Source organism: Bombyx mori, chromosome 6 (assembly GCF_030269925.1).
Source record: "Bombyx mori chromosome 6, ASM3026992v2".
Classification (NCBI taxonomy): domain Eukaryota; kingdom Metazoa; phylum Arthropoda; class Insecta; order Lepidoptera; family Bombycidae; genus Bombyx; species Bombyx mori.
This window is the reverse complement of record NC_085112.1, coordinates 10,366,475-10,392,751: the sequence shown is the minus strand read 5'-3', so window position 1 is coordinate 10,392,751 and position 26,277 is coordinate 10,366,475. Positions and strand designations below refer to the sequence as shown.

At 35.3% G+C, this 26,277-nt stretch overlaps 3 protein-coding genes and 1 long non-coding RNA gene across 5 annotated transcripts; 3 read left to right on the top strand and 1 right to left on the bottom strand.

Moving 5' to 3' along the window:
* The first annotated feature begins 1,918 nt into the window (after positions 1-1,918).
* Positions 1,919-13,748, top strand: LOC101740778 (probable mitochondrial glutathione transporter SLC25A40). 2 transcript variants are annotated; one of them, XM_062669113.1, is made up of 10 exons: positions 1,919-2,065; positions 7,285-7,435; positions 7,676-7,833; positions 9,175-9,337; positions 10,179-10,301; positions 10,862-10,960; positions 11,302-11,408; positions 11,497-11,578; positions 11,805-12,012; positions 12,355-13,748. In XM_062669113.1, exons 2-10 carry the CDS (start codon positions 7,345-7,347, stop codon positions 12,407-12,409), a joined length of 1,086 nt encoding a protein of 361 aa, XP_062525097.1. In that variant the 5' UTR covers positions 1,919-2,065; positions 7,285-7,344; the 3' UTR covers positions 12,410-13,748. The 2 variants fall into 2 exon arrangements, 1 of the variants encoding a protein (XP_062525097.1); XR_002430449.3 differs by lacking the exon at positions 1,919-2,065 and adding an exon at positions 12,133-12,228 and having other exon boundaries at positions 7,261-7,435.
* A 4,249-nt stretch (positions 13,749-17,997) lies between these two features.
* Positions 17,998-19,616, top strand: LOC134199060 (uncharacterized). Its single transcript, XR_009973404.1, has 2 exons — positions 17,998-18,338; positions 18,887-19,616. It is a non-coding gene; the product is annotated as an uncharacterized LOC134199060 (long non-coding RNA).
* A 541-nt stretch (positions 19,617-20,157) lies between these two features.
* Positions 20,158-20,585, bottom strand: LOC101738659 (U6 snRNA-associated Sm-like protein LSm8). The gene has a single exon (XM_004925620.3). It carries the CDS (start codon positions 20,474-20,476, stop codon positions 20,186-20,188), a length of 291 nt encoding a protein of 96 aa, XP_004925677.1. The 5' UTR covers positions 20,477-20,585; the 3' UTR covers positions 20,158-20,185.
* Positions 20,586-23,797: 3,212 nt separating this feature from the next.
* LOC101738527 (putative peptidyl-tRNA hydrolase PTRHD1) lies at positions 23,798-25,602 on the top strand. The gene is made up of 2 exons (XM_004925619.5): positions 23,798-24,197; positions 25,221-25,602. Exons 1-2 carry the CDS (start codon positions 24,009-24,011, stop codon positions 25,410-25,412), a joined length of 381 nt encoding a protein of 126 aa, XP_004925676.1. The 5' UTR covers positions 23,798-24,008; the 3' UTR covers positions 25,413-25,602.
* Positions 25,603-26,277: the final 675 nt, after the last annotated feature.

Below are 26,277 nucleotides of genomic sequence, written 5' to 3'. Positions count from 1 at the left end.
TATAATCGTCTTCTTCAAAGAATACGGTTCAAAACCTGCATTAAATAAAGGTTAATACTTAACCTGTTATTTATCTAAGATGTCGTTCAGAAGAGTTTTGTGACTGCCAACGGAATACAAAGTCAATAATTCGTTTTTCTGATTTACCAATAATTGTCCAAAAGTCACATTGCCGGCTTTGATAATAGTCGACTCAAATATGTAATTATAATTTCAACAACAATGAACAATGAACTACATAATGAATTTAGGAATTATTAATTTTATAATAAAATTAGCTTCGTGGTGCCTCAATCGATAAATAAAAGACCTAAACTTTTGTATACAATAAACTTAAAACAAACAAAAGGAATCCATCCGACAGGGGACACATCAAAGGAAAAACATCATTGTTATTTTTATTTAATTCCAAGGATTTTCATATTTATCTACCTTTTAAACCTTCTCTGGACTTCCACAAATAATTCAAGACCAAAATTAGCCAAATCGATCCAGCCGTTTTCGAGTTTTAGCGACACTAACGAACAGCAATTCATTTTTATATATATGTAGATACAAGTATCATAACTATCTCCTATTGCATTGTAATGAATAGTATAATTTTAACACGAAAGTTGTACTCATAAAATATTCTTAAAAATAATTAGAAATCACTGAAATTTCAATGTGCTTGATAATATTCAATATCATTAAAAATAACAGAATTTATTAAAACCGCGCTAATCGTACCACAACGACCGTTTCATTCAATTCACTGACATTTTTTTGTTGAAGTTTTCCATATTTTTTTTATCTACATATTATGAAATAATTAGACAGACATAAACGCACGTGTAAACAAAACGCTAGTAAATATGGCCCATGGAGTTAATATGTACCTACAACATATGGCCATTGCCAGCTGACTGACAAAACTAGTGCATGCGCAATCTAGGCGTGAGGTGATGGTTTGCTAGATATAAAATAATTAATAATTGGGAATTGAATTGTTTTTATGATCGAACAATCACTAATAGTTGTCGAACAAACGATAATTGATCAAAATAAATTAATCTGAGCGATAAAAATAAAGATATCTAGTAAAGGGGGCCCACTTAACGGTGATCTTTTGTTTAATTAATTATAAAAAAATAAAAGACGAACAAACAATTTTTACATTCGAACATTAACGAACAAACGACGAACAAATAACTAAAAAAAATAATCCAAAAATCAAAGAAAGGTGGCCAAATTTACAGAGCCGCCCGGAGGACTTTCCAGTTTTATCAGGGCAAGTAGAAAATAGTGTTGGACAATAGAGTAAACTTTGGTGTATTATATATGAAGTAATTTACCTAAGACTATAGCTTTTGATCGGACTTTGTGGCGGAAACGCGAGAAGTGAAGTTGTGTGATTTGTTTTATTTTGTCTATTTAGTGTCTCTTCGGGCTTAAATGCGTAATAACGGTGGTTTATTAACTGTTTAGTATCTGTGAAAGTGCACAAATCTGGTAAAATAAAATAAAGCTGTTAGACGTAGCTTCTCGGGATCCTCCAAAAAGTCCACTGAAAAGTCTCAGTAAATGACCACCATTTTACTGAAATTATATTTCATCCCATTTTTTATTTATTTTTTATTTCTTAGATGGGTGGACGAGCTCACCTGGTGTTAAGTGGTTACTGGAGCCCATAGACATCCACAACGTAAATGCGCCACCCATCTTGAGATCTAAGTTCTAAGGTCTCAAGTATAGTTACAACGGCTGCCCCACCCTTCAAACCGAAACGCATTACTGCTTCACGGCAGAAATAGGCAGGGTGGTGGTGGTACCCACCCGCGCGGACTCACAAGAGGTCCTACCACCAGTAAACTTATATATGACACTTTTGCCTTTCCAGCTGGAAAAAAAGCCTATTACGCTAATATGACTAATCTATGTTTATCTACATAATCATAGATTATACACTTATGTACCGTAATGAAGTTTTGAAGAAATTGAGAAAAATGTGGGTTGTGTTTTGTGAATAAAGAATAGATACCGTAGGAAAAATCAAATGACGAAAAACAAATTTTGAACAATAGTTTTAGGAAATATGTTGTCAACTGTCGTCGTTGCGGATTAAACTCAAACTGCAGTATAGGAAGCACTTATTTATTCCACACGCACCTTAAAATCGTATACATTAACAATCAATTGGTTTTTATCCTTTGAACCTTTTAAAAACGTAAAACACAAATTTTTATCTCATGACATTTTTCCCTCAATCTGACAGCCTGTCTTTCTTTTCTTCCGGACGTCTCCCGTTGTTAATCTGTGTGTGAAAAACCATTCACCACACCACACCCCCACGGAGAAAGATACGCCAGTTGAGAGCCCTTAATCAAAATTGTCACTATACTCTTAATATTACGCATAATTAGGTATACGTGCGAATGTATTACAAGAATAATTGTATAAAACGAAGAATTATAAGTGAAAATTACAGGTAACAAGTAACAAGTACAAGGTAACGATAGGTAACAACAGGTAACAAGATACAAGTAGTTCTTATAAATCAGTATTTTTTTTAAATCTGACACGTCTGCCTGAGCGTGTGGTATAAGGCTCTTTTGTTTTCTCACCTTGAATTTTTATTGGAATTGACAGCGGCCTTGTTGGCAGCGGCAACAGCGGCGGATTTTCAAGATCCATTGGTCGTAAGGCTTGATTTTGCTGACAAGACAAAGGCTCGGCTTGCTTCCGTTCATCATCAATGTGATCTATGAAAGCCGGCTTAAGTCTGTCTACACTCACGACAACTTTGTTATTTTTTATGGACAGTGTGAACGTTTTCCCATCAGGGGAGCGTTCTAATACTCTATATGGACCTGTATATGGCGGCTGCAATGCCCTGCGGATGGTATCGTCTCTCAGGAAAACATGAGAAGCGCTTTCCAATTCCTTGAATATAAATGGAGAGTTTTTACAATGTCGAGAAGCAGGCACTGGGCGTATAGATGACATTTTGTTACGCAATTGTACCACAAAGTCGGTGGCATCCTCAATTTTTTCTATTGACGAGGAAGCTATTAACAGCTCTCCAGGGAGTCTTAAAGGTTCACCGTACACCGTTTCTGCGACTGTGGCTTCCAAATCTTCTTTAAAGGCTGACCGCATTCCCAGCAAAACCATGGGAAGGGATCTTACCCATGAATCTTGATGGCATATTAATGCCGCTTTGAGCTGTCTATGGACACGTTCAATCATTCCGTTTGCGCAGGGATGATATGAGGTAGTCCTTATACGCTTGGTGGCGAATCGAAGCAGCAGCCGGTTAAACAAATCGGATTCAAATTGGGATCCTTGGTCTGTTGTGATTATTGACGGTACTCCAAAACGGGAAATCCACTCCCTGGTAAAAGTTTCCACCACTTCCTCTGCCGTGATGGTGCGCATAGGCCACACCTCTGGCCACCTGGAAACCCTATCAATTGCCGTCAAACAATATCGGTATTCGTTGCAAACCGGTAATGGCCCTACAATGTCTATATGCACGTGCATGAAGCGACCGGATGGTATGTTAAAGTTTCCAGTAGGAGCTGAGTTGTGTCTTGAAACTTTGCTACGTTGACATGCGTCACAGCTTCGAGACCAAATACGGCAGTCCCTTTTCATCGATGGCCAAACGAAACGTTCTGACACGAGGCGTGTGGTAGCACGGATACCAGGATGACTCAAGTTGTGCAGTTGGTTGAACGCGGTTCTTCGAAAGGAAAGGGTCAAATACGGACGTGGCTTACCTGTAGAAACGTCACAATAAATTGCCGATTTCGCTTCTGGAGGGCTGATTTTAGTTAGGCTCAGGCTAGAGCCATTTTGTAACAGATTTTTCAATTCAGAATCTGTAGCCTGAGACTTCGCGAGTGCATCGTGATCTTGATCCAGCGCGATGGCGTTGATATCGATGCGTGACATTGTGTCAGCAACGATATTGTCCTCGCCCTTAATATACTGTATGTCAGTCGTGAATTGGCTTATAAAAAACAACTGGTTTAACTGAGGAGGTGGCAGCTTCTCGCGTCTCTGTAAGAAAGCATATAAGAGTGGTTTGTGGTCGGTAAAAATTGTGGCATGCTGGACTTCTAAAATATATCGAAAATGTTGAACACTTTCGTATACCGCTAATAATTCTCTGTAGTAAGTCGGCCACTGTCTTTGCTGGGGTGTGAGTTTCTTACTAAAAAAAGATAGCGGAAACCACTTACCATTTACCTTTTGCTGAAGGCAAGACCCAATATGAACACTGGAGGCATCCGTGAACAGACCTAAACTAGAATTACTCACAGGATGTTGTAATAGCGTCGCCGAGGACAAGCTTTGCTTGCAGGCTTCAAATTGCTGAAGTAGCTCTGGGGACCAAGGAAATGGCCTGGCACCCTTGCTCTTTGTTGCTACGAGAGCCTCAATTAGCGGTGCCTGAAACTGAGCAGCATGTGGAACAAAACGCCGGTAGTAGTTCAGCATACCGAGAAATCGGCGCATACCTTGTACCGTCTCAGGAGGTGGAAAGTCCAATAAGACTTGGATGCGAGCCTGAGGAGGGCGTGTCCCTTCACTGTTTATGTGATAGCCCAAGAAGTTAACTTCATCTACTCCCAGAGTACATTTGGAGGGGTTAATTACAACTCCGTATTCTTGTAGACGTTCGAAGAGGGTTCGAAGGTGTTTCAGATGAAGATTCTCATCAGCTGAATGAACGAGGATGTCATCAACGTAGGGAAAACAGAAATCAAGACCCCGTGTGACCTCATCAATAAATCGCTGGAATGTCTGTCCCGCGTTTCGAAGCCCAAAAGTCATGAATGGGAATTCGAAGAGGCCAAACGGTGTAACAATTGCTGTCTTCGGCACGTCCTCCTCAGCGATCGGTATCTGGTGATAAGCTTTTACTAAATCGATGGTGCTGAAAACTTTTGAACCAGAGAGGTTATGAGCAAAATCGTGAATATGGCGCACGGGGTACCTATCTGGAACTGTTCTGGCGTTTAGGGCCCGGTAATCGCCGCATGGACGCCAGGTGTCGTCTTTTTTAATTGTCATATGCAGTGGTGATGACCAGGCACTTTTGGATGGTCGAGCTGTACCAGATTGCACCATATCCTCGAACTCTTTCTTAGCTGCAACTAGTTTCTGAGGGGCTAAGCGGCGGGGACGGCAGGCAATCGGAGGCCCATCCGTTGTTTTGATGAAATGGACCGTATGGTGCTTAACGACTCGAGGCAGCCCTGGTGGTCGTGTAATGTCTGGAAATTCTGCTAATAATTCAGTAAAAATGACCTTTCCAGATGCAACTGCTCGAACACTTGGTTGATCAATATCAGTGGTTGAGGCAATTGATGATAGTCCTGTGGTCCCATCAACTATCCTTTCATTTCTGCAATCCGGTAAAAGATTGTAAAACGCTAAAAAATCAGATCCGATAATTGCAGAGTTAACGTCGGCTATGACAAATTTCCAGACAAAGTTACGGCGTAGCCCGAAGTTTAGATTTAAATTAATTGTGCCGAAAGTCCGAATGCAACTACCATTGGCAGCGCTTAAGTCGTATTTGGTAGCCTTTCGCTTTACTGGTAACCAGTGATGGGGGAAACAACATAGGTCTGATCCAGTGTCGATTAAAAAACGGTGCTTGGTCACTTGGTCAATGACAAACAGGCGGCGGCCAATACTATGGCAATCAGTTGCCGCCATTACTGACTGCTGTTTGGGTTTTCCGCCTTCCAGGTGCAAGGAGTTACACATTTAGTTGCATTATTGCCCCACCTCCGATGATACCAACAAATTTTAGGGCCGCGAGATGATGATCTGTCACGATAAGGGCGGCTCTGTCGCCTAGATAGGGCAGCAACTTGGCTACTGATCTCTTCTAGTTGTTTGGCTAATGAACCAAGGGTTAAACTGTTCGAAAATGTTGCGGTCGAACATACCATAGGAGGAGTTTGGGCCAACTCAAGAATTTTGTCGGCTAGTTCTGACAATTTGTCAAGGCCAAGGTCAGCCTGTGCTGCCAGTATAGCTTGAGCCTGATGAGGCAAGCGGCGTAACCAAAGTTGGCGTATAATATTGTCGTCTGTGAGTGTGCTTCCTGCAAGAGAGCGTAGGTGTCGGAGGAACTGTGATGGTTTTCTATCCCCAAGTTCTTCATCACTCAGAAGTTGTCGAACTCTTTTTTCTTGTGATACAGAAAGGCGCTGAATGAGTATGCTTTTTAATTTTTCATATTTTTCTTCAGTTGGTGGGTTTGTTATTATGTCTTCAACCTCTCCAGCTATTCTTTGGTCAAGGTGACCTACAACATAATTATATTTAGTAGTATCTGTCACAATATTGGCAATTTGGAATTGAGCTTCAATTTGAGCAAACCAAACAGCTGGTTTGTCAGCCCAAAATGTAGGCAATTTGACTGTAACTCTACAAACTTTTGTTTCTCTCTCATTTCCTTCAAGTTGTTTTTGTAGCGCTGCATTTGCAGCCAAGAGTTGTTGCAGTTGTTCCTGTATTTCTTGACTGGCCATTGTTAAGAAGAAAAATATAAACTTAGTTTAATAATATAAAACTGTATAAATAATGTTAACTATACCACACGCTCAGCAGGAATTATACATATAACCAATTATAGTATTATATTACAATACAAAATGGTATTAAAATTTTTTTTTTAACTAAAATTAATATTGGTTAATACATTCACAGAAAAATAAAAAATTAAAGGAAATAAATAACATTAAGGTTTTTAATACGAAATTCTATTTTTTATTAGAGTCCCTAATATATAGACTGCAGCACTGATGGTGTTCGTATTAGACCTCACTAATACTTGCGAAATTGATAATTAAATTGTCGAAAAAATGTTCAGGCGTAATAAGGAAATGAACATTTGCGATTAATTTCTGTGGTTCTCCGTGGATTTACTGAAAGCAGGCTTCTATATTGCGTTACTACATCCGTTATTACGTCCGCGGCTTCAACGGGACATCTCAATTTCTCGTGTCGGGGTCACCATTTTAGGAAATATGTTGTCAACTGTCGTCGTTGCGGATTAAACTCAAACTGCAGTATAGGAAGCACTTATTTATTCCACACGCACCTTAAAATCGTATACATTAACAATCAATTGGTTTTTATCCTTTGAACCTTTTAAAAACGTAAAACACAAATTTTTATCTCATGACATTTTTCCCTCAATCTGACAGCCTGTCTTTCTTTTCTTCCGGACGTCTCCCGTTGTTAATCTGTGTGTGAAAAACCATTCACCACATAGTTAATTGTGCTGTTTGTATGTATAAAACATAAGGTGGCTAAGTGAGGACTAAATCTGATGCCATGATCCGGGAAGACGATCCTCAATTTCGGATTACTCCACTTCAACAAATGGCATCGGCATGTTCCGGCGCTCTTATAACCTCTTTGTTCAGTAAGTTGTGATGATATATAAATTGATTTGTATTGTAAGCTTCAGTTGTTTCATACTTGCTCGATGGGTTTTATGATTTTGTAATTTATACATTTTACGTTTATGCCCGCTGTTAAAGGAGTCACGGGTAAATTTACGATTACAGGTACAATATTAACTATCAAACAATTGTTAAACGATACACTTACACTGCGAACCTCCTTTAAACCTATTTTAGAATACTATGTTTTCATATTGCAGTGACACCATTAGATGTTGTAAAAATAAGACTACAGGCGCAACAGAAGGCTTTACTATCAAATAAGTGCTATCTTTATTGCAATGGCTTAATGGAGCATTTATGTCCTTGTGGTGAAACTGCTTGGGTACCGAAAAGAGTCCATTTCCATGGGACTTTTGTAAGTACAATAGCAAATAAAGTTAATGTGTTGCTTTAATAAAAAAATGAACCTTTTTGTTTCTTGTCTAAAAACAAAAACCGCATTGCACGAATAATATGAATTTTGTTCACTAAATAAGAAAATACACCTGTTCTAAAGTTAATAAAATTATGTAAATAAAATTTGAATAAAATTTAATAAGTGGCCTTGTACATGCTTTTGGGAATTATAAAAGATTTTCCAATAATAAATTGTAAATTGAAGTCATCATGGCCTAAATAATATTATCATGCCAGGTATCCTTGCATCAAGTGATGCAACTATGTCAGTGTTCTACTCTTACTGGCAGATACAAATTTTCCTAATGAAATACGTACTTGACACATGTTTAAGAATCACTTCTTTAATAGGAATAATGTTGTGTCATAAAAATTATACAAACAACAATTGAGACATTAGTCCCCAATTCCCAAGGTGGGTAGTGGCTTTCACTTTGTAATATCTATAAGCTCAATAACCACTTAAAACTAGATGAGTTGTCAGATAGTTTACCCATTTACACAATAAAAAAGTACTTAAGCTGACTGATGATATATTTTAGTAATTGAAATTGCTATAACAAGAATTTTGTCCAAAACCATAATATTTTATGCACTGTTATATGAGATATTGATAAAAATAATAATGAATGCTGTACCATAACATGTCAGGTATTGATACACCAATAAAAAATATGTGACATACTTCTAATACCAGAATTATTAAGGTTATCTAAATTACACTGTAAACCATATTAGAATAAATGGTTTGTTACCATTTTTTTATTGCCTTTGTAGTCAGACGAGCATATGGCCCACTTAAGTGGTTACTGTATGCTGTAGATGTCAGTTAACAATACCAGGGGCAGAGCCAAGCCCTTGCAGACATATTCTATTACAATAAAATTATCACACCAATGTTTGTTTATTTATGAATGACAGTAAAATAAAGATATGATTATAATGTAAATAAATGTGCTCTTTCTTTTATTTTCATCATCATCATCTCAGCCTGTCCATTGTCCACTGCTGAACATAGGCCTCTCCAAGTGATCTCCAGTGCGGCCGGTCCGTTGCCACCTGCATCCAACGTGACCCAGCGGTTCTTACCAGGTCGTCGGTCCATCTCGTAGGTGGCCGTCCCACACTGCGCTTGCCAGTACGTGGTCTCCACTCAAGGATCTTTCCGCCCCATCGGCCGTCCGATCTTCGCGCTATGTCTAATCTTTTATTTTATTTTGTAATAATTTTAATTGTTTCTCTTATTTGCACACCATTAGAATGCGAAAACTACAATTAAACCTAATTTTTTCAATTCCAGGATGCTTTCTACAAAATAGCTAAATTAGAAGGAGTACCAGCGTTATGGTCTGGCTTAAGTCCCACTTTGGTATTAGCAGTTCCATGCACTATGATCTACTTTGTATCATATGAACAATTAAGATATAGAATGAAGACAATGCACAATAAAATGACTGGAGAGTGTAAGTCTTTATTCATTAATATTGATAGCTAAAAGTAAGTTACAATGAAGAGTAGGATACATTTTATCTTGTCAAACTATAATTTAGGTGCTGTCAGTTAATAGCAGTAATAGAAGCAGTAGTATTAAATTATTCTCATTCACCTTCAGTTCATTTTCGAATTTAAAAGCAACACATACTTTCAGATACCATACACTATGGTATATGTTGCAAACTGATAAAGATGGTCTAACTAATATAACTAGTGTGCGTTCAATGGTTGAAATTCACCTATAATCTGACACGGATACTTCAAGATTCTGATTCATTTTGTTTATTCCTTTTCCTGTTTCATTTGTGATATGTCAGTAGTAGTAGTTGTTGTTGTAGATAAGTATTGCATGAGGTGTAGAAGTACTTCTAAATTGCTACTTAAATGTACATATAATATTATACAAACCATGGATGTGTTCATTGTAATTACTTGAAATAATAAAATTTGAAAGTGGGGTTACATCATGAATGTTACAGTTATGTTGTAAACAAAATAGAGATAAAACAAAACTGTAATGGTGCATTTAAGTATGACTAAATCATATTTAAGGGCTCTTATATTACTGAGTTACAAAAGATGTGACTCTTTATCTTATCAAAATGATTGATTAATCAATACAAGTTATCTCAAAACAGCCCAGAGAACAGAAGTCCTTGAATTATCTCATAATTAAGTACAGAATCGTATTTATAGTTCATAGTAGAAGATTAATATAAAACCTTTCATTATATAATATGAATGGTCCTAGATATATAATTCATATTTAAAATTTTCACAACTTAAAATGAAATAAGAAGTGTTTTTCAGTTGGTCAACCTATGTGGATTCCATTAATAGCAGGAGCAACAGCAAGGATCACTGCGGTCACATTAGTCAGTCCTTTAGAACTAATTAGAACAAAAATGCAATCAAAACACTTGACATATTCAGGTAAGGCAATGTAATATTTTGGAGTGGGAGTAAAGAGAGTTATTGTTGGATAAAAGTGTAATGTTGCTGAGTGATACAGTAGTTTCTTTACCTTTATTTACCAAGTGTTTTCTAAATATCTATCTGAATATATCTCTATTGGCTTGAGTATTTATTTAGGCAAATTTAGGTTTTTCATTTCTTTTCATAAAAAGATTCTTCGCAGACGAACTCACATCTCATAGATATTACTGGTAATCATAAATTTTTTTTTTATCTATTGTATATATGAGTGAACAAGTTTACAATTCACCTGATTTTATGTGGTCACTGGAGCGATGAGCAATCAGAATGCAGTTACTCATTCTGAGATACAAGTCAGTCACCTGCTGACACGGAACTAGAGTTAGATTTCTAATAACAAATATCCAGCTTACTTTTACCACTATTAGTTAATTTTTATGGGTGGAAAAAGTGATTTTAAATTGAATCTCAATATTTAAATCTTAATATAAAGAGGATTGAGTAAGTTTTTTTTGTAATGCCTATAAAAGCTAAGAAGAAAAACCGTTTTTTTACAGAAATTACGTCGGCATTACGGCAAGTCATAAAATATGAAGGCTATGGAGGACTTTTCCGAGGCTTAGGATCAACACTGTTAAGGGATGTCCCATTCTCAGGTATATATAGATTTTTTTTGGATCATGAATAATTTTTTTTACTGCTAAATACTAAGCACCGCCTTTGTTCTTGCCTCTAGCATTGCTGATGTCCATAAGCGACGATTACCACATACATGAGGTGGGCCGTATGCCGGTCGGCCTAAAAAGACAATAAAAATAAAACGAAAATTACCAAATGTGAATAATGAGAGCTGGCTGTTTGGTACTTTACTAAGTAATAAAAACTAACCTCATCTTGCATAAGCCATTTCTAATCCAATCAAGATCCGATTTTTTTAATATATTTTACTCATTTATTATTTTATATATTTTAGTACACGTTCATGTTTTTTTTCTAGGAATATACTGGACTACTTTCGAATCGACGAAGAGAGCGTTCAATAAACCGGATTCAGAAAAAAATTCGTTCCTTTTTAATTTTTTCTGTGGTTCGGTAGCTGGCAGTGTGAGTATACCTTAATTTTCATAAAACATTTATTCAATTCTTAAACGTTAATCAGTTTGCCCGAATTTATGCGAATTTTATTTTTCAGATCGCGGCCTTTGTAACCCTTCCTTTTGACGTAGTAAAAACACATCAACAAATAGAATTAGGGGAGAAAGAGATATATACAGGTTCGTTAAATTATATTTGCTAGTGTTTACACAAGAACCGAAATGATTCAGTAAAAATTTTGTTAATTTAAGAATTAAACATAAGAATTAAAATTTTGTGAATTAAAACTCAATGGCAATAATCCAAAAGGGAGAGTAGGTACTATTCTGTGTATATCGTATATTCTTTGCTTTGTATATATATTTTTTTACAGTACGAATTCTACGTTTTCATTGTTATTTACAGATGGTAAAATCCAACAGAGAGCTTCGAATATGACAGACATTGTCAGAAACATATACAAGAATCACGGTCTGAAAGGTTTGTTTACCGGTCTCATGCCTCGAATATTTAAAGTGGCGCCCGCTTGTGCAATCATGATCTCAACGTTCGAATACGGCAAGCAGTTCTTCCAGAAATACAATTCGCAAAAATATAAGGAGAAATTGCAAAGGTAAATTTTGAGAGTATTAGTGGTGTTTAAAACTAATGCAAAAACTGTAAAGATATATTTTTTTTGTTAGCTATTTGTATTTTTGTTTGTGTGCTTTTTTAAATGTTTATTTTATTCCAGAAACGGAATTGAAGTTGAAATCATTAAATCTAATTAATTATGTAACTGGTTGGTTTTCCTAAGAAATAATAACATCTATATAATTTAAAAGAAACGGTTAGCATTTTTTTTTTGTTGCTCAATTTAGGAAACCGATTTTTTTAAAAATCATTTCATAATATCCTCATTATTTGCAGAAAGTTTACAAAACAATAAAATTATTTTTCTTTTTTTTTTTCTCAGGCACCAAGATATTGTTATAATGAGTCAATCAACAACCAGCAGTGGATACTCATGAAAACAAAGTTTTGACTTAAGTTTTGATTTTACAAACAGAAGTAAAGTTTTACAATTGTTGTGATATTGAACTAGATCTAGTTCATCAATACAATGTTACCACGTTGTTATTTTTAAATTAGCTAAACATACAATCGCAAAGGGATGCTTTGTGCGATTGTCATCAGCATAGCTGACATCAGTTATAATATAGACATGTATTATTATTATTATTCTTTTTCATTAATGTACAAATCTTATTGATCACGGTAAACTAAAAGTTGGTAAGGCGTGTTGTGAGCTCGCACTGGCACTGGCAGACTATGGGTTCCTACTGGAAACACCAAGAAGGCCGTGTACTAGTATACACATTTACATTAACAAAAAAAAAATAGACCGTGTGTTCAACGAGTGAAGGGTTCCGTAATTAAGATAAACGTTGACAGTCAATATTCAAAGGCAATAATACATTTCGGGGAAATTATAAATAATTATCTGACGTATCTGTGTACATTCATACTTATTTTATCTTTCAATTAAAATGGAGTGTCATCGTTAATCGATTTGTCGAAGAAACCCTAAAATAGTAACAACAACACTAGCAATTCCTTTTTAATTCTAATTCCAGTTACTTTTTTTAATTCAGTCTTTGTGACCTAATAAAGGATAATGTACTCAAAAGGGTAATGTTTTGAAATCCAACCCATAGGCAGGTACCACTTTTCCTTGTGAAATACTTAGTGGATACATTATGTTCACAAATTACTTCCACAATGTACTTTTTTTTTTTATTGCCCTTGTAGGCAGACGAGCATACGGCCCACCTGATGGTGAGTGGTTACCGTCGCCCATGGACTTCAGCAGTGCTAGGGGCAGAGCCAAGCCGCTGCCTACCGCTTGTACTCGCAAAAATTCTAATTTGCAAATGCGAAGGACAATTGTCATAGAACTCAAAACAAGGCAAGGCATTCACGTTGTGTTTTCTAGGTAGGTTCTCTAGGGTATAACTAAATAAATACGATTTGTATTTTAATATTATGTAAATTCTTCTACTGTTCTTAATTAAATGTAAATTAATATTATTTTGACATACACCGTAATATGAAGTTCAGAACATCAAATCAAAACTTGACATTTTGAATCCTAACAACTCACACTGAATTTAGAACAAAAAAAGCTCTATCTTCGTACCGAGTGATTTGCGAGAAATCTTTACTGAGACGACAGTGTTGACAGTGAACAAAAAATTTTGTTTTTTTGTTTATTTTAAATTGTTGTCTGCAAGTAAAACATCAACAAAACTGCCATTGTCTTATGTATATAATATTGTTAATTTGTAAATACATGGAAATTTAAATGATTTTTTTACTGTTGGTAATTTTTTTCCTTTCCAGCCGAAAACTTTTTTTTTTTTTTTTTTTTCTCTATATTTATCTGCAATCGGCTCTATAGCCATAATCAGATGTGTTCCAAGAAGTTCGAGTTGTGGATGACATTACATTAAATGTCATCAATTACAGCAGTAGATTTAGTATCTTTGGTCTAAGTCTAAAATTTGCCATCTTTTTAAACGTTTCACATCTCCAGTTGTGTCTAGCAGGCACCTTGCCAATTCATTTGAGTGCTCATTTAGTCTTTCCTTATATCTCTTGCTGTTCTTGTTGACTTCCTCGAACAGTCGGCATTTCTAAATATTCGTGAATCTCACTATTTCTTACAAACCAATGCGCGTTTGAGATAGTTCTAAGAGCAATGTTCTGGAATCTCTGTAAGATCTCGATATTCGAGTTGCTAGCGGAACCCCACAGTTCTATTCCATAAGTCCAGACAGGTTTTATAATCGCTTTGTAGACCAGGAGTTTGTTACTTAGTGACAGTGGAGACCGGCGTCCCAGTAACCAATTCAAAGAGAGAAATTGCAAGTTCGCTTCTCGTTTTTTTGCTTTTATATGGTTCGCCCAGGTTAATCTTCTGTCTAGGTGTAATCCCAAGTATTTCACAGAGTCGGCATTTGGTAAAGCTTTACCTTCCATGTAAACAGGGCCACAGATACCTTTCCGGAGGGTGAATGTTACCTGCGTTGACTTAGTTACACTAGGTTTTAATCGCCATCTCTGCAACCAAGCATCTACTTTGTCAAGCTGTACTTGTAGTTGTAATGATGCATTATGTGGATCTATGTCACTTGCCAGACAAGCTGTATCGTCAGCGTAAGTCGCAGTTACAACATCTTGGGATTGAGGCAGGTCTGCAGTATAGATAGAAAACAGGACCGGACCAAGCACTGATCCCTGGGGTACGGAGGCGTTAATATTATACAGTTTCGAACAGTCCTCTCCAAATTTGACTTGGAATTTTCTGTGTTTTAAGTAGGATCTCAGGAGCATGAAAAAAGAATTCGGTAGGAGGGTTTTCAATTTATATAGTAATCCCTTATGCCAGACTTTATCGAAAGCTTGCTTGATGTCAATAAATGCCGCAGAACAGTATTCCTTCTTTTCTAAGGATTGTCGAATTTTATGAACTACTCTGTGTACTTGTTCGACAGTAGAATGCTTCGCCCGAAATCCAAACTGATGATCCGGTATAATCTTTTCCTGGTCAAGAAGCGGCTTCAGTCTTTTTAGAAATACCGTTTCAAACACCTTAGACAACACAGGTAGAAGACTTATGGGCCTATATGAACTTGGATCTGACGCTGGTTTTCCAGGCTTTATAACCATGCAGACTTGTGCTATTTGCCAGAGTTTTGGGTAATAATGTACTCTGAGGATAGCATTGAATAACATTGTTAAAAATATTATTACTTTTTTGGGCAATTTTTTAAGTACCTCACCAGTTATTAAATCAAAACCAGGAGCTTTTTTATTTTTAAGAGACTGTATACATTGCGTAAGTTCCCTGGGGGTGACGGATTTGAGTGGCAGGGATAGCTGCTGGTCACTATTAATCATGACATCAACTTCTTTTTCATAGTCCTCCATTGGTGATAGGTTAGGGGTAAATATTTCATACAAGTAATTTGCAAATAGCTCAGCTTTTTCAGTTGTACTCTTGGCCCAAGGGTCGGTTGGCGATTTCCTCATTGGTGGAATATGGCTTTTAGGTTTTTTGAAGTTTTTGGTGATTTTCCATAAAGAATAATTGTCCTTCTTGTATGCTGAGAGCCCTGATATTTTATGATGAAATGCTGAGTTGACAGATTCATTGATTAGTTCTTTTAGTTCTCTTGAGATTTTATTAAATTCTTTTCTGTCTGTATCGGATCTTGTCATGTGGAGTTGCCTTCTTAGCTTTCTCTTTACTTGAAGTTTGTGGCGTATTTCCATGGGTATATTATTACTAACAGTATGATCGCTTAATTTTGGAGTGGAATGCCACGCAGCCACTTGAATGAGGTTTGTGATATAAAATGTTGCCTCATCTATATCTTCTTCTGTTTTAAGTTTAACACTAAGTTTAATTTCTTCCTCTAGATAATCGCTGAATGAGTTCCAGTCTGTTTTATAATTATATAGTACTTCTTTTTGTTCTTTTTGTATAGGTGAGATGCTAAATGTTGCTATGACAGGAGTGTGATCCGACACAGAATCAAGTGATGACTCAACTTCAAAATATACATATGAAAGACCCTTTATTATAAAAAAGTCCACCAGATCTGGAAGTCTATTTGTATCTGTTGGCCAGTAGGTAGGTTCACCTGTTCCAAGGATTGTTAACTTGCAATCATCAGCACTTTTTTTCAGTTCACGTCCCTTAGTAGTTGTCAACCGTGATCCCCAGAATGTATTCTTGCAGTTCCAATCACCTCCGCTTATAAATTTATTGCCCAAAGTGTTGAAGAATTTATTAAACATATCTTGCTTAGGATTGTGTTTTGGTGGACAGTAGATAGCACTGATGTTAATAGGCCCAAACTTTTCGTTTATAGTTATAGTAGTAGCTTGGAGCCATTCCTCTCGAAAAGCACTGTGTACATTATGCCTTATGTTATTTTTAATAAGAACGGCGGTTCCTCCATGTGAAGTTCCATCAGGATGATTTGTGTTATATACACTATAGTTATCTATCAAAATTGTTCTATTGTCATTAAGATGAGTTTCTGATATTAGCGCAATGTCTATTTTATTAAGCTTGAGCAAAATTTCTAGCTCCTGTTTATTTGGCGCCAATCCATTGATATTCCAGGTAGCGATGCGCAACGAGAACATTATGGAGCTTTACTCACGAGTGTAATGATAAGGTTCATCATTGTGTTTAGCTGTGTTATAAGTTGGTCAATTCTTTCAGATTGTCTTGTTATGACCTTTTCTAACATAAGTATTTGCTCTCGAGTGTCATTGTCGCTATCTATTTTTTTTAATTGTGTTCTCTGTGACATATTGTCATCGTTGTATTTTGTCATAGGTTTTTGTGTTCTTGGCTGATGTCTATTTATGTATGTATCTGATCTCTGTGTTTCTGTACTGTTATCTAAAGGCCATGATGTCTGATGATCCTGCGTATCTTTTTTATATTTGATTGGATCATAAGTATGATTCTTGAGAGATGAATTTTCAAGACCTTTTTTAACAACCTCACTGTATTGTTTTAAACTTTCTTGAACAGTAGCATGCTGTTTGGTGGTTTTTACTTTTCTTTCTTTTTCAGTTTCTATTTGGGTATCGCTATATACTGTTGGATCTTTTGTAGCAAGAGAGTTGATTTTATATTTCGTGTTAGGTTTATTAGCCATTTTCTTCCTTGTAAGAATTTCTTTGTATACCATACATCCTTTGTAACTAGCAGGATGACTTCCTGAGCAGAGAGTGCACACAGCTGGTGTATTTTTGTCAATAGTGCACAATGTTGTCTTATGTGGACCAGCACATTTTACGCATCTATATGGGCGCATACAATAATTTTTCCAGCCGAAAACTAAGCATAATTTTTTGCCGATGGTCTTATTTCACTAATATTATTAAAATCCTTCAGCTTGGTTACAAAAGAAGTAATCCAGAAAATGCAAACGAGTAATAATATAATAGGTGTTGGTTCTAAATTCAATTATCTTTATTTAGTATGGAATTCTTCTGATGCCACTGTTTTCAGTGTAGAGGTAAAATCCTCAATGTCATTGGATACTTGTGGGTACCGTTAGCTTATAAATAATCTATTGAGGTTACAAATTGTCGATAGATTGCATAGAGACATTAAAATGTACAATTTAATGCTTACGCTTTCGTAGCCTAGTAAACTGACCAGTGTGCTTAGTGCGAGTTTTTTAACGTTCTCGATAGCGTAAAAGTTAATCCATCTTTGTATGCAGTTTGAACAGCGCCCCTAGCGGCAAACGTAGGTAAACGATCCCATTCCATTACAAATATGAGCTAACTTTTACGCTATCGAGAACGTTAAAAAACTCGCACTATGCAAACAAGTGCAGCCGTCAAATTGTTGCGTATGACGAAAGGCAAAGTGCGGGCTGATTGGTTTAACGAATCACGTGTTTTTAACCGTTGCCCTTCCGCCCATAATATAAGCGTGAAAAAATCTATCCAAGATTATTTTCCACTGCTAGTACACTTCCACGTTCATCCAGATATTCTAATTCACTCATTGTCAGTAAGTATTAAACTTTTTTTTAATATCTTTAAATTAAATAAAAATACCTTTTTTTTTTTAACGCTGGGGAATCCATTTACGGATACCCGGTCGAGGGGGGTAAAAAATAAAAAAATAAAAACACCTGTACAGTTATCTTGAGTGTACCTACTCACCAGTTTTTATCTTGATAGTAACCCCTCGATTGTATACTTCAGCCGTTGACCTATAAGTGCATTCTGGGTCAATCTGAACCATGTTTTTTAAATCGTATGTCAGTACATATACTTTTTGGTTTTGTTAAAAATGGACCTAAGTAAATGTAAATTTATCTTTCACTCTCTTCGAGAAATTAAAAAATTTGGAAAGTACGTAACTCTTGACAATTTATTACTTATTTTCATGACTTTCACTAGTAGTAGTTGCATTCATCCAACAGGAAAGGCGAAAGTATCAAACCATTCATCCATTAATCTTTGATATAAAATAATATAAAAAGGATAAGACCTGCGATGAATTCGTATCAAGCGATGCAACGGTTTTCGAATCCCGCAGGCGGGAACCAATTTTTCTAATGAAATCGTACAAGGTGTACCTATGGGGTGGCATTTACATTCTAGATATCTATGGGCTCCGGTAACCACTTAACACCAGGTGAGCTCTGAGCTCGTCCACCCATCTATGCAATAAAAAAAAAATGAAGCGAAACGTAAAATCGATAAAATGAGGTGAAGTTGATTTACTTGAGGTTGAAATCAATTAAGATGTAATTAAATGAAACTAGATGAGATGGAATGAAATAAAACCTCCGTAAAATTGTGGTTATTTACTGACTGCAGTGGACTTTTTGGAAAAAACCCGAAAATCCACGTTCAGCGACTTTGTTTCATTTTCTCACATTTGTGTACTTTTACAGATGCTAAACAATGAATAACCAGTGATTACACGTTTAAACCTGAATAATCACCACATATGTAAATCAAGAAATTAAACAATTGACCCAACTTCGCTTCTCGCGTCGATCGCCAAAAGATCATTCCTTTAGTATTATTAATTTAGGCCCATCATGTTTCATATTTAATTGAACATAAAATATGTACTGTTTCAAAATTGTTCAAAATTAGAATCATTACCACTCTTAGATGGTACTCGAATTTTGGTAAAATAATGTACTGCTCGTATTTAATAAACTTGTGCAATATAATTAGGTAGGTAATATTATAGTGTGTAGTGGAATAAGGTTCTTTCTAATTTTGTTTGTAGCACTATGCAACATTTTAATTTGGGAACTTTTTTGTTCAGTAAGTAGATAAACAAATAACAATTGAATTATAATTAAACATATATATTATGTAACAACAAACTGGTAAAAACAAGCATACATGTAATTTGACAAACTTACAATAGATGAATAAATGAATGACCTCTGGGTATTCAGAATATGAGTAGTGTGCATAATTTTGAAGTTTCCTAAAACAGACTGAAAGGAATATGTATCCGTTTTTACGGAATTTGTTCTCTTAATTATGTAATTAATGAGGCTTGCTCCTTTTTATTTAATCAATGGAATGTGATTTTTCCAATGAAATAATTACCAATGCTAAAACATTTTTTGTGACACGATTAAAATAAAAAATTCAAGCATCTTTTTCTTGTTTATTTGGCTTTGCCGATTAAAAGAAATGCTATTATGCTTATTCTAAAACGGTTATTTATATGCCAGTTACTAGAGCACAAACACATTAAAAAAATTGTGTTGGTAACAGGCTAACTGAGCTGATTGTGATGAGACCCATTAGCAAATGAGAAATAAGGTTCTTTTAGTACCTATGAATATTTTTGATTCCTGTGAATATATTATACAGGGATTTAATGTATTTGAACCTTCATGTGTATTTTGTGAAAGAGTAAAACATATAACCCTTAATTTGGTAGTTTACAATAGGCATCATAAGTAACTTCCTAAGGATTATGTTCAAAGAAATGAACATATATCCAGGGTGTTGTCTATTCTAACAGGTATTACAGGGCATGCTATCACAAATCCTATTCAGAGAATGGAAAACCCAAGCCAGGGCTAAGATTAATTTTTATGGGTGAAAATATGTATTCTGCTTTGCGAATTAGTAAATCAAGACAAGAGACGAATACAAAATATGATATTTATTTGCCCAAATGAAACACCGATTGATAACAAAACATTTATTAACTAGTTCTAATGTACCATTGGTCCAAGTGGTTCTGCCTTGATGTTTCCGAGGTCTAATCTGCTATCAATTGACTCGTCTATTTGCCCGACTATTGCCACATTGTCTCCTCTGATTATGTGAAGTCCAAGTACTACTTGAGCGACGCCACTTGTGGAGGAAAACACTCTTTCGTGAGATTCGTCTAAAATAATATTTATTGTTTGGTCAAAGCCCTTAAGGGTGCCAATAAAATTACGTCCATCCGAAGTTATTACCGACACTGTTTGATTCACGTAATTTTCGAGTCCAGAAGCCATTCTAATTATTTTATTTATAAATTCAAATTAGTAATAATCAACATCAAACAACTATAAGAAATTTTCAAATTTCAGGGAGCTGCCACAGATTATTATTTGAAATGTGTACCTACACAGATTAGTATAATAGCTACTACAATTACTATTACTACCTACATGATTACTACATAATAAATAATAGTTTAAAAAAATAAAAAACACGCTTTATCTAAAATTCAACTAAAAAAATAGAAAATAAATTTTAATAAATTTAAATTGAATATAGTGTAAAATATATTTTATTGTAAAAAAAGCATGGGGTGCATGGTGTTATTAGTTATAAATATTTTTCTGACAGATATGAGTAGAAGAATTATTATTTCAATAATATCTTAAAAAGCACCCCACTCTTTTTTTTAAATAAAATATATTTTACACTATTTTCAATTTAAATTTATTAAAATTTATTTTAATTTTTTAGTTGAATTTTATATAAAGTGTCTTTTTTAGTTTTTTAAACTATTATGTATTTTAAATTTTCTTTAAAAGCGTATTTTTAAAACTATTAAGTACATTAACATCAATTCCTGCCTTATCGAGTATAGATAAAAATTATATAAATTGACCAAAATCTTATTTTATAAATTGAATAATGGAATAATCTTATCAAATTAGTATTTTTTTATCGGTCCTCGATAAATCTACAAAGTTTGAATGAATTCTGGCCGTTTAAAGTGGGTCAAAATCGCGTCTAAAGGAGTCAGTTGCAAACATACATACAAGTGAAGTTAATATAAAGCGTGTAAATTGGGTAGAAAAGATCTGACGGATCATATATTCACAAATTATTATGATACACCAGCAGCCAGGGAACCGGGGTAAATTACCTAAAATGAAATTTTGGGGCGTAAAAATGAAACTTTTGTGAGTAAAAAGTATATATTGAAGTGAAGCTTCTTTAGAATCGTTGTGATTTCAAATTCGATGAAACGAAATTAAACGAAACGAAAAATAAGTCCATAGAGACACAAACACATAAATATATAGGATTCAGCCGGCGAGAGAATGAGATAGAACACATTATTTGGAAACACAAAGTTCACGTGATTGACCCAGGTATTTTATTGTAGGCATCGTGTGAATTATAAAATAACAAGAAATTATCAATTACTTATATTCTCTGTGGGGGTGATTTTTTTTCCTCAACTGTATATTACAGATATTACTATTATTACCGTTATGTATTACTATGTATTACATTGATAAATTGAATAAATGATGCTTAAATTAAATTTTTAGTTTTTTCTTTTGAAAATTATCATCGGGGCTATAATATGAAAGATACTAAAAAGAAGCGATTTCATATTTTTTTTGTTCTTCGCCATGGGGTAATTACCCAACCAACCAACTTAAAAAAATATATTTTGGGGTAATAATTAAAAAAGTTCCCCGACCGCTGTGATACACTGTGCAACATATTACCGAGTAATGCTTCTCTACAATATTGTGGACAACAAGTCACAAGACACAAGCAATAACTTATTTTTCGCAATACTTACTATTAATAGTATGAATATATGGCAAGTGTCGAGTTACGACATTGATAATTAGGTACTAATGTTTAGATGTTAGTCACCGTTTCAGCAGAGAAACTACATCGCTATTGTATTTATGTATTATTCGTATGTCAGTATTCAGAATTGATGTAGCACGCTTTCACAAAGTAAAATGGTGTCGGGTTATAGGTTTAGTTTTAATATTCCCTATTTTTATTTTTTACCGGTAGTACTAATAGCAGAAGTATGAGACGTGCGCTAGCCATTGTAATTTAGATTCACACTGATCTCTGTTTTAGAATTAGTAGGAGTATCCATGCTATCTATAAGTTCCGGTAACCACTTATTATCAGGTGATCACTGTGTTAGGATACCCATTTAGAGCTATTAAAAAGGACGTGTTTCTTTTCTTCTTGACATCATGGTTTATTTTTAGTTACAAACGTGAATGAATGAATGGCCAGTTAATCGTTTAGATTTTGTGTAAGTGCACAAGTTTAAGAAAAAACGCCAGAATTGCAGGACATCATTTTATGCAAACAGTTCGGAACATTTATTTATAAATAAGCAGCGTCATGATTCTGCACCTCACAAATGGATGGATAGAATTCCTTTAAATTCTGATTATTTGAACAGACAATAAAATTTTCTACGTAATAAAAAGTTTTCTTAGGAGGCAGTAGGTACAAAATGGTTTCACACAGTTTGTAAAATCTAGATCACCAGAGTTCTATCGCAAAGGCATAAATTACCTTCCTGTTAAATGACAGCAATGTATAGATAATAATAGTAGATATTTTTATTAAATAAATATGTTACATGAAAAAAAAACGAATTTCAATTTTTCAGTACAAATCGGCAATTTCATACTTTGACTTCAATTTTTTTTATCTAATAATAAAATTAGACTGTATGATTGGTACTTTCGCCTTTTTTGTTTAAAAATACTGCTATGTGGAGAGTTCACGGAGCAATGAAGTAGGAAACCTATGGAAATGAAACGTCAACCAAAATTTCGTGCCCACTGAAGTAGGAAACCTATAGGTACTTAAATTATTAAACTTAAATTAACTTAAACCTATACTATACTATATAGGTCTATCCCTTAGAAATAAGGTGACACTCTACAAAACTTGCATACGCCCCGTCATGACCTATGCAAGTGTAGTGTTCGCTCACGCGGCCCGCATACACCTAAAAACATTTCAAATTATTCAATCCCGTTTTTGCAGGATAGCCGTCGGAGCCCCGTGGTTCGTCAGGAACGTCGACCTCCATGACGACCTGGACTTAGAGTCCATCAGTAAGTATCTTCAGTCGGCGTCCATGCGCCACTTCGATAAAGCGGCACGACACGAGAACCCTCTCATCGTGGCCGCCGGTAACTACATTCCCGATCCTGCGGACAGAATGGAAAGCAGTCGACGTCGCCCAAAACACGTCATCTCGGATCCTCCTGATCCACTAACGGTGCTCTTAGGTACTTCAAGCACCGGTCACCGTTCTCGTCGAACCCGTCGCTTGCGACAAAGGGCTCGACGAGTAAATTAACTCTCAGACACAGCCCACTGAGTTTCTCGCCGGATCTTCTCAGTGGGTCGCGTTTCCGATCCGGTGGTAGATTCTGCGAAGCACGGCTCTTGCTAGGGTTCGTGTTAGCAACATCGTCAGGTTTGAGCCCCGTGAGCTCACCTACTAAAGTTAGGGTTACGCTGACATAGCCGCTAGGGCTATCAGCTTAGGTAGGAAAAAAAAAAAAAAAAAAAAAAAAAAAAATAGGTCTATGTCACGGAGAGATAGTGTAATATAAATGTCAAATAATGTCAATTGTCAATATTCAGGTCATACTTAAGTTGCAGATTCCGATTTCGGTGTGAATAAATTGTACAGTACCGTACATTAAAAATAATGTTTATGTTTTAAATGCATATATAATTATGCTTGATTTTATTGTTCATATCTCAACACTTCAGAAAGCTATATTGGCATAAAATAAAATGTCGAACGTAACTGTGCAGTATATATTACTCCGTAGTGATTTATTAAAAGAATTTGGCTGGTCTATTGGGGCTCTTGTCGCTCAAGCATGCCACGCTTCTTCGGCAGTTATGCACATATATAAAGATGATGAACATACTATACAATATTTGAATGATTTAGATAATATGCACAAAGTTGTTTTAGAAGTAAGTTTTGATTTTAAAATAACGAAATCACAAAAGTTTCAAGTTAGAGCTTAAATTCAGCAAACGAATATAAAAGTAAGAGTATGGAAAAACTACACTAAATCATTGCACTTGCACTTGCATTGCACTGATTTTGTCATAAGTTTCGTTAAACATGAATAATACTTAAAATTGAGAATTAATAGTTATTGACTGAAGTTGAAGATGTATTTTTGTTATATTTTTTCAAATTTTAAAGTATAAATGGCTCTCCTGTAAAGTTGATAAAATGTCGCTTAAACTAAACCCCCCAATGTTTCTTCAAATAATATGCTACATTGTTTTCAAGTACATTAGTTATCTGAACATTGAGATATTTTTGTTTTGTCTGTTATCTCTGGTTTTGAGTTTAGTCATCGTAATTATATGCTTTTCCTGAATTTGTTTCCTGTCCAACTATACAACTTCTAAAAGTCAAGTTTTGGATTGTTAATTTTAAATTGCCTTTATTATTACTTGTCATTTGTGAATCTTAAAATTTAGGAATAATCTATTTTTAAGATTATATTTTTTCTAAGATTTTAGTCAAGTTCTGTAGATACAGCCTAAATTCTCTTTGAATGAGAATGAGTCACCTGTTGGCTCTGTGTTGATGTTATCGTTACTTTCTTGGTTTGTGATGCTGTTTAGAGTAACTTTATGAATACTCTCCTCCATTAGATAATGCCTGATATGATTTTGAAGATGTAGTCAAAGATGTAGGCAAAAATCAAACTATCCTGACTTCATCACCTAATTCGGTTAATAAATGATAAAAGTTGTGGCTGCATTACAATCTGATTAGAAATGTAATTGTTTTCTACTTATGTTAAATAGTACTTATAGATGACGGAAATGGTAATGGATGGCACGCATCTGCTCTACTAATGTCCGTATAGTAATGCAGTAACATGCCCTGTGTCACTCATAGCACTAATGATAATGGAGGAGCAGCTACACATGCACCCGTCTATATTTTTATAAAACTAATCATTTAAATTTCAGGTGCCAAATGAAGAGTCACTAAGAAAGGTAGCTGAAAAATTAAAAGAAAACTCAATATTGCACAAATTGTGGATTGAGCAGCCTGAAAACATCCCTACCTGTTTAGCCATAAAGCCTTATCCCAAGGATGAAGTAAAAAAATATGTTGGCAAATTTAAATTATATAAGGACACATTATTAAAATCCAGTTAATTTCACATGTCTTTAAATACATTGTAAGAGCAAGATTCATTGGTTATCGATTGATCTGATAGTTTTCAAATAAATCATCAACGTCCATCATTGTTATCTAATTAAATACACAGTAATGAATGAAGTAATAATAGATACACAGTGCGCATTTGTTTGTTCTACATTTAATATTACCTAATGACAAATAAAATTTTTCTTTTATTTTATGAAAACTAATTGGTCTCCCTCCATTTAAAAGTGGTAGTGTTCTTGCTTTTAGGCCATTATTTCCCGGCAGATGGAAAAGAGCCTTTTTCGGATGTTTAGATGCCTTAGAAAGGACTCGTTTGTTCTCATGGCAGTCCACGGTATTCGTAGCATCCTCTGCCACACCCACATTTCAAAGGTATCGATCTTTTTGATATCCCCGCTTTTCATGCACCATTTATCCGCCCCATAGAAGAATATGGGAAAGATCATTGCCCGCACCAAGCGCACTTTGGTTTTATATCGAAGGCTACGATTTTTCCAGATCTTCTCGAGATTGGCCATCGCACTTTTAGCCATACCGGATCTTCGGCGTATCTCTCCCGTGCAGCACCCTCGGATGTTATTTGCGACCCAAGATATATGAAATCCGCTACTTTCTCGTAGCCGCTGAGTGCATCAGAACGTGGAAGAAGTTGCGCTCTATCTATTATCATTATTTTGGTCTTAGAATGGTTGATTTTAAGACCGAGTTTAGTACTTTCTTCTTCTACACGGTTCAGCAGAATTGCCATTCCCTCTTCATCTGATGCAAGCATGGTAGTATCGTCAGCGTATCTCAGGTTCGTGAGTGTTTCACCGCCCACGGAAATACCGCCGTTCCAGCCTTCAAGTGCTT

Bases quoted from the DNA above. Each gene is read 5' to 3' on its own strand.
- LOC101740778 (XM_062669113.1), top strand. From the start codon at position 7,345: ATGATCCGGGAAGACGATCCTCAATTTCGGATTACTCCACTTCAACAA. The intron at 7,436-7,675 runs GTAAGTTGTGAT...TTCATATTGCAG, and splicing joins TCTTATAACCTCTTTGTTCA to TGACACCATTAGATGTTGTA. The intron at 7,834-9,174 runs GTAAGTACAATA...TTTCAATTCCAG, and splicing joins TCCATTTCCATGGGACTTTT to GATGCTTTCTACAAAATAGC.
- LOC101738659 (XM_004925620.3), bottom strand. From the start codon at position 20,476: ATGGCTTCTGGACTCGAAAATTACGTGAATCAAACAGTGTCGGTAATA.
- LOC101738527 (XM_004925619.5), top strand. From the start codon at position 24,009: ATGTCGAACGTAACTGTGCAGTATATATTACTCCGTAGTGATTTATTA. The intron at 24,198-25,220 runs GTAAGTTTTGAT...TTTAAATTTCAG, and splicing joins TGCACAAAGTTGTTTTAGAA to GTGCCAAATGAAGAGTCACT.